This window comes from Haplochromis burtoni, unplaced genomic scaffold, assembly GCF_018398535.1.
Source record: "Haplochromis burtoni strain Fernald_Lab_line unplaced genomic scaffold, NCSU_Asbu1 Contig_193, whole genome shotgun sequence".
In the NCBI taxonomy this organism is placed as follows: Eukaryota; Metazoa; Chordata; class Actinopteri; order Cichliformes; family Cichlidae; genus Haplochromis; species Haplochromis burtoni.
The window spans coordinates 278689-289552 of NW_024582554.1; the positions used below are offsets into that span (position 1 = coordinate 278689).

Consider the following 10864-nt stretch of genomic DNA (forward strand, 5'->3'; position numbering starts at 1 on the left):
CAAGCATAAACACACTCGACTATCGCTAAATCAGATTTAACACACGTTTGTAATGACGATAATTCAGTTTATAATAGGGTTTATTCGCTCGGTCAGCAGGTGGCGGTATCCTCGTACACTGGGGAGTAAACTGCCATTAAACGAACAGAAGAAGAAGAAAACATCTGCACATGCGCGGTACGGATCGGGTAGACCCGATTTGTACGGTCAGACTTTACACATGCGCAGTAAGGATCGGAGAGTCCTGATCCGTAACTTTTTTATTTTGTCGTTTTTGTCTACATTGTACTGAAATGCTTCATTATTGCAAACATTTTAAGATATACTTGTTATTCTTAACATCTTAACAGATACTCTGACCCATAACTATCGTAAAACGCTACGACCGGAAGTAGAAACCTTTCGCGCATGCGGGGTACCGATCGGGTTTCCGGTACGGATCGGGTAGTGACAGGCAGGTCGGAGCAGAGCAGCGCTGCATTCCATCCAATCACATGAAGAAGCCACAGTGACGCCTTTAAGAACCAGAAATATGTTCGCTTTGACAATTACAATCATATATTTTTCTTCTCCTCGAGATTGTTTTTGTTACATTACCGCATGTAACCTGTCAAAATGTCCTAAAATAATGAATACTGAACGGAGTCTTTTGTGGGGATAACAGTGTGCCTTTATTTTCGCGTTACAGTACAAACAATAGCTGATAACTCGTACTGACATTACAGCGACCCCGTAACAACCTGAAACGTTCAAGTTACGTTATTTCATTCAGTTTCAATTATCAGCGAACATATACATGACCACAGCAACTTTTACCGACTGTCAACATTTACCGAATGTGTTATCCTTGATTGAAGTTCTGTACATTACAAGGTGTACACGAACGCAGCACTGAACTTCAGCAACTGTCATGGCGTCTTCCTTGAAGGGGGTTTGGTACTGGAGAAAGTAGCTGCTGTCACTTACCAGTTTCTCCGTATTAAAGCGCAGCTGACGTGGACTGAAGAGTTTTGGGGCGCCGGTAGTTAAAATGGGGACCGTCCATGCTAAGGTAAAGCTTATTTCATCCTAACCGTTAGGTGCATTTTATATCATGACCTCCCTGCCCAGTGAATGCTGCAGGCTACAGAGTCACCAGCATGTGTACTTCACGTACTGTCACACGCAGTTAGAAAATGACCAACAACAATAAAAAGCGACGCGTCAAACTGGTTGATTGCTCTTGTTGATTAAACGGTTACACTTTGCCTTTAGCTCACGTAACGAGGCGAAACGGAGTTTTTTCTCCGCTGGTTTGTCACCACGTTTTAGATAAAACTCCTGGTTATAGTGATTATATTTTAGGGACATTTGCGCCTTCGAGTATTTAAAGGAAAACACTAAAAATTCACACCTGTGTGAACATCATTTTCCAGTACTTGCCCAGACCAGTATTGTCATTCATTTGTCATGTCCCGCACGTATTTACTGCGTGTCAGGACTCCTGTCTTTGCTAGTACTCCACGTCCAGCGACTTTCACCGGCATCAGACACTCCTTCCTGAAGCTCCACCCACTGACCCTCTTGGCCTTTGTTTTCCAGCTGGTTTTTAACGGTGCCATACGAAGGGTTTTTTCCAATTTGAGACTTTTTATTTCCTTCTTGTACTGTGACGTAAACCATTTCAAAATACAAAATACAGCATCAGACATGGAAAAATAGCAAATTTAACTTTTTTCTGGACACTTTTTCAATTAAATATGTTGCAAAAGTCAAATTTGTTTCAGGTATGCTGTGCTTCCTTGCATTAATACACTTTATTTGTCCTCGGTGCAGAGTCTGGATCCACTCCCAATGCATGGCCGGGACTTGGATGTCCACCCTGAAGATTTCATGGAGACTCCAGACCAAGGGCAAGACTCCAAACAGGAGATCCTTGAAAACAAAGATGTGAGTAGTTGTCAAAGCAAAACATGCTAGTTGTATGTTTGTATGGTTTATTGTTTTGTGTCATGTATGTTCTGCAGCTTTGGATGTTCATATTAAACATGGCCAAGTATCAATTAAAAAGTTAAACTTTTAAGAAAGTGACCGCGATCAGCCAAAAACTCAGGCCTCAGGTTGTCCGTACAGTCACAGTTGGATGTAGCCAGCTCATTTGCTTTGTAGGGTCATCTGCTACAAGCGCAGCATGCACGTGGACAGGCAGAACGGCTCGCGAGCTGCCTGTTTGTAGGTTAGGGCTCTGTGAGGAACCACCAAAAATATGAAATGAAACTGTCAAGATGCAAACGAAGTGCAGACCTTAATTCAAGGAGCTGAACAAAATCTTTGCATTGATTGTTAAGAAGTTACAACAGTTTTATTTGTGTGAAATGTCTGGAGATGATTTCCCTGTTTCCAGTCCTAAATGTATATATGCTTGATAGTACGGTGCTGAGCATAGCTGTAACTAAGTGTTGTGCACCACAATAGTGCAAAGAATAATAGTAATTGTTGTGATCCTAACCAAACTCCACTTCATACAAGTGTATGAACTGTAAACTGAATGTAGGATACAGTAAGATTGCCATAGTTCATAATGCAGTGTGTTGACTCAACCACAAGGTCATGCAATAGGATATGACCATCAGACACATGATTAAAAGTAGCAGTTTTTAAAAGAAAGTAAGTGTTTGGTGACGATGTGACTTTTATCCTTGATCACAGGTGGTTGTCCAGCATGTGAACATCCAGGGTCTGGGGAGAACCAAAGAGGATCTGCTTGGCTATGAGATCTCTGATGTTTTCCATGCCAAAAATCTCATTGATGTATGTCTCATAATTCTGCTTTTCATTAAACCGTCACGGTCGTCTCAGTGAGTCTATCTGAGATCCGTAAATAACTGCAGAGGTCTTTTTTCAGGTGATGAAAAAAGCTCATGTCGCTAGGCAGAGGCTGCTCCGCCTGGGAATCTTCAAAGACGTCGAGGTTCTGATCGACACATCTGAAGGTAACTGATTTACACCTGCAGCCCAGAACAGAGCTTTGATTTCACCTGCTGTTCTCATGTGAAGCAGAGATGGTCTGTAAAAGTGACTGCATAGTGTGGTAAACACTCAGCTGACAGAAGCATTCTTTGTTCTGATTGGACCTCAGGTACAGACGCTCTGCCCAATGGCCTGGATGTAACTTTTGAGGTGACAGAGGTCAAGAGGCTGACAGGGAGCTACAATACCATGGTTGGCAACAATGAAGGAAGCATGGTGAGAGACGCAACAGCTGGCATGTTATTTAAGCTGCATGTGTTAACAGTGATGAATAACTTGCCCAGTTTGTATTAATAAAGACACTTATCATACCTCAGAGCTGCCTGTTTGACAGAAGTGTGTTTGTGACCCTCTGTAACGTCTCTCAGGTTCTGGGTTTGAAGCTGCCCAACATGTTGGGGCGAGCTGAGAAACTTACCTTCCAGTTCTCCTATGGGACCAAGGAGACGTCCTATGGCCTGTCTTTCTTTAAGCCCCAACCCGGACATTTTGAACGCAAGTATGTGCACAAAATCCCGCCTTTTGTGTTCTTGTTCTTTCACTGTTTTTTTCAGTTGGGCTCTTTTTTTTTTTTTTTCTCCCCAAGACGGATCCTCTGTTCAGCCTTGTTCAGAAGGTTTTCAGTTTTTTGACAAATGGAGACATTGTTATGTGATATTTCTCATGTTCTTCCATAACTACAATCAGCTGCGTTCATATACACTTCACTCCGCTGTTAAACAGAGCAGGAATTTTTAGCACAGCTTTTCCAAACATGCTTTTATTTTGGATGCTTTGACTTTATATACAGGGAAAGAATTATTTCACAAGCATCAGGAACCGTCAGGGTTAAGATTATTAGTCCTCCTGATGTTTAGAGGGGAACTGCAGTGGTTTGAATCATATCTATGTAATGGACTCCAATTTGTTCATGCAGATTACACAATATGGTTAATTATGGAGTTCCACAGGGTTCAGTGCTAGGACCAGTTCTGTTTACATTATACATGCTTCCCTTAGGCAGTATCATTAGAAGACATAGCATACATTTACACTGCTATGCAGATGACACCCAGCTCTATCTGTCCATGAAGCCAGATAACACACACCAATGAGTTAAACTGCAGGAATGTCTTAAAGACATAAAGACCTGGATGGCCGCTAACTTTCTGCTTCTTAATTCAGATAAAACTGAGGTTATTGTACTCGGCCCTGAAAAGCCTAGAAATATGGTATCTAACCAGATTCTTACCCTGGATGGCATTACCTTGGCCTCCAGTAACACTGTGAGGAACCTTGGAGTCATTTTTGACCAGGACATGTCCTTCAACGCACATATTAAACAAACATGTAAGACTGCTTTCTTCCATTTGCAGCATAATACTCCCACCGCCGTGTTTCACCGTGAGGATGGTATCCATCTGGCTGCATGCCTCTGCATTCTTTCTCCCAACATAAGCAGAATCTCTGTGGCCAAAGAGCTCTAGTTTTATTTCATCTGACCAAAGGCTGTGTTTCCATTGCGCCTAGTCTTTTTCCAGCTTATCTTTAGCAAGCTTCAGTCTGGCTTGGTGGTGTCTCTTCTGCAGAAGTGGAGTTAATGATGGTCTACAGCCTCACAGTCTGTCTTCACTGATGGTACTGTCGGGCCCTTTAAGTTTGTGCAGCTTGCCCATTTGGAAGGGACTGATGCATCTACCACAGGTGTTTAACTGGACTTCACTCAATGACCAGGCAGAGCTTTTGTTTCTCTTTCCTCTTTAATCCTCTTTTCAGCCATAGATAAAAAACCAGCTGCCTCCCTTTATTTTATAGACACATCAGTTCCACACAGTCTCCCTGCTGGTGACCACTTGTTGAAGGAATTATACTGGTTTTTTCCCCGCATGTGACAACTACCTGTCATTCCATAGTTTGCCTTCTTTTCTTTCCCGGACAGAAAAATAGACACAAGATTAGTTCCTGGCTTGCCTACCAAGCTGTCACTGTACTTTGTTGCCTCAGGGTTCACCGCCTCCTAAATTCCCGACTTGGCTAAGTCCTTCACTGGTATCTGGGCAGTTGTTCTGGAGTCTGTAGATGCATTCAGCTCAGTTGGATTCACTGCAATCCCAAGAAAGGCACCGGGAAAATTTTTACCAAAACTTTCAGTTTCATAGGTGCCTAATATTTTGTCCTGTCTGCAGTATTTGCTGTCACACACTGTTCCTCATAGTCACAGCTTGCTGTGTTTAACATGTGTTGATCATAATTATTGATAGTCCGGTACAGTCAGTGCATTGTTTGGAATTGTGCAACATGTGTGTTTTACAGAATAGCATTTTCAAAATGTGATACTAGCAGAAGGTGGCCAGTAGGTGTCACTGTGGCAGTGGGACTGGTTTGAAACCTCATTACACAAATGCTTTGAGCATTTCAAACCTGGATATGTTGTAATTGTTTTGCACCTTTTGTGCAGTTTGAAGGCTGAGGTTAGAGAATCATGCTGATGCAAAACTGTCTGTCCTGTCTGGTTCCCCCATTAAAATCCATTCATACTGTACAGTGGCTTCTTTAATATGTGGTGATCTATAAATATACATAAAAGTTTGTACTTATAGTCTGTACCCACCCCTCCATCGAACTACCATATGCTACACAAAGGCTCTCTGTAATATGAAGAAATTGTCCTAGGACTGGCTGGGGAACTCCAGGCCTCGAGGGCCGGTGTCCTGCAGGTCTTAGATGTGTCCTTGATCCAACACAGCTGATTCAAATGGCTAAATGACCTCGTCAACATGTCTTCTCCAGAGGCCTGGTGATGAACTAGTCATGTGATTCAGGTGTGTTGACCCAGGGTGAGATCTAAATCCTGCAGGACACCGGCCCTCGAGGCCTGGAGTTTCCACCCTGTCCTAAAAGTTGATGTATGAAAAGTAATTCATGGTCATTTGTTGTACTTGTCAGTCTCTGCGAGGTTATAGACACAATGAGCCTTCAGCGTTACTTATCATAGTGGAACAGCTAATCATGTAGACCTTGCAGTACCAGAGTTTTTCCTTACTGGGCTTCTTTGTTTTTTCCACCATTTCCCCCAAACAGGTTTCAGCCACAGCCAAAGGAAAATCACCTGGAGTTAGTTTAAGGAGGAACTCACAAAGCTCTGTGGCATTTCTGACAGCAGTCGTTCTTCTGATTTGTCATTTAACTTGTTTCTTACGCATTCATCTACCAATAGGCATCTATATGTTGAAATATGTGCCGTTGTCTGTTTCAGCCTCACCCTCAACATGTACAAAGTGACGGGCCAGTTTCCATGGAGCTCCTTGAAAGAGACTGACAGAGGCGTATCTGCAGAACTGAATGTCAGTGGAAACGATATTAAAAATGATGACAGTAATTCGGAGAGGGAAGGACTTGACTAACATTTGAGTCTCTCTGCAGTTTCCTCTTGGCGTGACCAACCACACGCTGAAGTGGGAGGGTGTATGGAGGGAGCTGGGCTGCCTGGCGCGCAGCGCTTCCTTTGCTGTGCGAGAGGAGAGTGGACACTCACTGAAGTCTGCTCTCTCTGTATGCCACCGAATTATTATGGTTCCTTTCAACATGTGCTTTATTATCATGTCGTGAGAGTTATTGATTATTGATGATTGCACCAGTTCAGCAGGTCTCCTGTTGGTTTTGTTTGCAGCACACTGTGTCAGTTGATTCGAGGAACTCTGCCATCTTTCCCAGCAGAGGTGCCTTACTTCGCATCAACCAGGTAAGTGTGCGCACATAAGTACACTCGTAAACGTCTGTCTGCCACACTTTTGGCTCTCGACATTAGGTTTGAAAAAGTAGCAATCCCCACATTTGCCTCACCTGACCTCTGAGAGATATGTCGGGTACGATGGACAGACAGTATAGGGAAAAATGGGCGTTTCTTCCAGGTCTAAAGGCGTTGCCACAGTGGGTGTGCCTTAGACCTGAGTACAAGTTTTATGAGAAAATGAGCCTTCGCTGATAAGTCACTAGATTCAAGTCTTCCTAAATATAACACCGTGGTCCTTTTTCACTCCAATCTTCCCCCAAAGGATCTTTATACACATGAGCCTGAACTCTGTTCTTGAAGAAAAAAGTAAAGTTTTAGCTGTGAGATTTTTTTACTACTCTTCCACTGAATGATATTGTTACCAACATCAAAATCATAATGATCAGTAGGTGTGTTGCAGGATTGTAACCGAGTGTGTTTGCATGTGTAGGAGCTGGCTGGATACACTGGAGGAGACGCCAGCTTCTTGAAGGAGGATTTTGAGCTGCAGCTCAACAGACGGCTCTTCTGGGATTCTGTAAGAGTGAAATAAGTCACACATGACCCGTTCAGTATGATTCTGTAATAATATCTGTGTTATGGAGGGTTTCACTTGGTCATTTTATACTTGATTACTCAGGCTGTGTGTATGTCAGCCAACCAGCAGGGGACAAAAGAGTTGGTTGCTAAACTAAATGTGATGTGTATAAGAAACGTTTTATGTCCCCTCAGGTTTTGTCTGCCTCTCTGTGGGGTGGGATGCTGTATCCCATTGGAGGACAGCCGTCCTGCATAGCTGACAGGTATGCCTGATTTCTCCAAGAGCTGATGTCTGACTTTGACTCACCAGCACTGCTACAGTAGATCAGCAAGTAAACTGAGCTTTCTGAGCAGTCAGTTACTCCAAATGAAATATAATAAAGCTGATTTATTGTGAGTTTGGTATGAAGGAGGACAATTATTTTTATAATTTGTGTTTTAGACTTTTGTACTTACCAGTAGAACTGCTTTCCTACGGCTTTCTTTACCCAGTTTTTGTCATTTTGTCATCAAACTGTCGCCTGATGGTGAAGTCATTTTGTATTTTGTCCAGGTTTTACCTTGGAGGCCCAACTAGTGTACGAGGATTTGGGATGTACAGCATCGGGCCACAGAGTGAAGGTAAAGTCCATTGTGACATCGATAACAGACATCACCAAGTGTTCTGTCACAAATGTTTGAACACCTGAGAAAGAGCGGTCTGCAAACTGTGAGCTGTTTTTCTGTCACGAGGCTCACGTTAGTTAAATTGTAATGCGGTACGTCTGTGTTACATTGTTTCCAAATGATGTGACAGCCTGAACCAGACGGATACATAGGAATCAGTCCATTTACCAAAAGGTACAAAACCACCGACAGATCACGTTTGTAACTCTGTGCTGTCTGAATGTGGATGGACTCCCATGCAGCATATTAACAAGCAGTACAAATACAGAGAAGATAGCTCAGTAGGTAGAGTGGTTGCCCCATGACCTGCATTGGTGGCTGCCCACTGCTTCACTGGGCGAATCCCTACGGGGATTAACACATACACATTAGAGCTTAGCGGCACAGAAGAACAAAGTGGCCCCATTGTTAATGTAATTGTTCACTGTGGTTCCTCTGTGTGTTCTAGGTGACTACCTGGGTGGAGAAGCATACTGGGCAGGTGGTCTGCACCTCTACACTCCTCTACCATTCAGACCAGGCAAGGGAGGCTTTGGAGACCTTTTTAGAACACATTTCTTTCTCAACGCAGGAAATCTCTGCAACCTCAGCTATGGTGGGTGAACACTGTCGTCTGTGAGATTCAGCTTTTTCTTTTTGCCCCTCTGTCTTTGATTCGTTTGCCTGTTTGTGGCTCTTTCACAGTAAGATATAATAAGTTCGTTTCCATCTGGGCTTCGTGACAGTTTTTATTTACACTTTTTTGAGGAAAGTTTTTTCTCAATCAGCTGTTACTGTTTAACAGAAATGATGCCATGAATCTGTAGCGTGCAAGTTGTGCTGCATCATTGTTCCATGTTATGTTGTGCAGGTGACGGTCCACGAGCACACCTTCAGAAGCTAGCTGAGTGTATTCGCTGGTCGTACGGAGCGGGCATCGTACTGCGGCTTGGAAACATCGCCAGACTGGAACTCAACTACTGTGTGCCCATGGGAGTTCAGGGTGGGGACAGGTGGGGGTCCGGTGCAATATGACTACTGCATTTTACAGGGTTCAGGGTTTTTATAGATGCAACATGGGAAGGGCATGGCTAACTGGTTAGCAGCCTTTGAATTTTCAAAGCGTATGAGGACTGTCCAAAGTCAGGTGATGATGGCGTTATTGTGGATGGAAAATGCTGAAACTACCTCAGTGAATGGCACAAACTGGGACTACTTTCTACCTAATGTGGTAACGTAGATGTGCAGTGAGTGCAAGAACAGCCCAGCCTGCTTTCAGTGCCAGTAAGGAGTCTACAACAGCAGTGTGGTAGTGGTGGTCCTGAGGCAGTAATCAATGTTTTTATGAGAGCACAGTGCTGCACAGAAACATTAGATTCAGAGTATTGTACAGAAGAAACACAGCTGTATGTAACCTACAGATAACCTTCCAGCTCGTCCTTAACTCTGCACGTTTTTGGCTCGATATCGATACCTGACATAACTGATTTTACGTCAATAAAAATATAGCGTCGAGCTTCATGGTAGCAGGGTTTCTGGGAAATGTCTCGTTAAGCATGACAGCCTGCCTCCGGATTTCCCGACTTGTGTTTCTCGTCTCCTCTGTAGGATATGTGACGGTGTCCAGTTTGGAGCTGGAATTCGTTTCCTGTGACCTCATCTGTCTGCCGCCCCGAGTCCTCCAGTCGCTGATGTGAAAAGGGAAACGTTTTGTCATTGTCACCTGTAACTTGTCGTAGACTGTGTAACACTAGCATGGATCCTGGATAAAAATGTGCCTGACCTTGCCAAACTCTTCTTTTACATGCAACAAAATGATAGTTAGACATTTTACAGAACTCTGCTGATTGGTCAGTCAGACGCAACCTGATATAAAATGTGTTTAGCAGCTCTGTAAAATACCCAACACGGGTGAAAAAGCGTCTCAGCAGTCATTGATCGATGATTCCTCTTCCTGGTTTGTTTGCTTTTCCTTTGTTTGAGGTCAGCAGCACTGGCACCTTGTTTGTGGTAAAATAATCCAACCAAGTTGTTTCCCGTGACAACACAAAATAAAGAATTTCCAGAATGTTTAAAGATGTTCTGGGCATGCAACATGCCATCTGCTTCTCCAGGAGCATCACATGTTAATCATTTAATTTGACAGTTAAACATACACCGCACGCTCTCTCCTGAGTTGGCGTGTTTGCTCGAATTGTACTTGATGGACTGCAGTATAGAAACCAGCACTTTTTTTGATCACAACGGTGGCGCGGGAAGGAAGCGAAGAGGAGCGGCGTTCCCGTGCTCATCTGTCAGACGTGCAGAGGCGGGAACCCTCCCCCGAGCAGCATCCACCAACAGTGCTCTTACCTCTTTTTGATGTTGTTCAAGCTATTCACAAATAAATCACATCTGCTCCCTGCTTTCTTCCCTCTCCCCTGTTTGGTGTCTCAAACACACACTCAGAATGGGATAAAAGTAAAAGAGGCGGGTAATCGCCCTGTTTTATACTTTTTAGTGGGTTTGTTTGAAGCTCTAATAAGAGCTGCAAATTGATACCACGGACGTGCGCCAATATTTATGCATTTGTTTAAATGTTTCTCACAGTAAACATTTTCTTCAGTAGCGCTGTCTCTCTTGACAGTTGGGGCTCTGTGGCAGTGACCTGGTTTTTCATTTCATAACAGCAAATGGTTCGCTGTTAGGTTTGACCTTGACTGGATTGTTTTGGACCACAGCCTTTACATCTGTTATAAAATGTGAATCTTATTTGAGCAGGTAATAACGTAGAATAGAATTCAACTTTATTGTCATTGCACATGCACAGGTACAGGGCAACGAAATGCAGTTTGCATCCATCCAGAAGTGCTTTAGTGATATAGATATATTACAATATATATTAGCAATAATATAGATATGTGAGTATATTACAGAAAT

General features: G+C 43.3%; 1 protein-coding gene across 1 annotated transcript; it reads left to right on the forward strand.

The window, feature by feature from the left end:
* The first annotated feature begins 676 nt into the window (after positions 1-676).
* Positions 677-10349, forward strand: samm50l (sorting and assembly machinery component 50 homolog, like). The gene is made up of 15 exons (XM_005935313.3): positions 677-1051; positions 1816-1929; positions 2689-2790; positions 2885-2972; positions 3119-3225; positions 3378-3508; positions 6245-6332; positions 6412-6540; positions 6659-6730; positions 7212-7298; positions 7493-7563; positions 7854-7921; positions 8415-8561; positions 8817-8958; positions 9554-10349. Exons 1-15 carry the CDS (start codon positions 1031-1033, stop codon positions 9597-9599), a joined length of 1413 nt encoding a protein of 470 aa, XP_005935375.1. The 5' UTR covers positions 677-1030; the 3' UTR covers positions 9600-10349.
* The last annotated feature ends 515 nt before the right edge of the window (positions 10350-10864 follow it).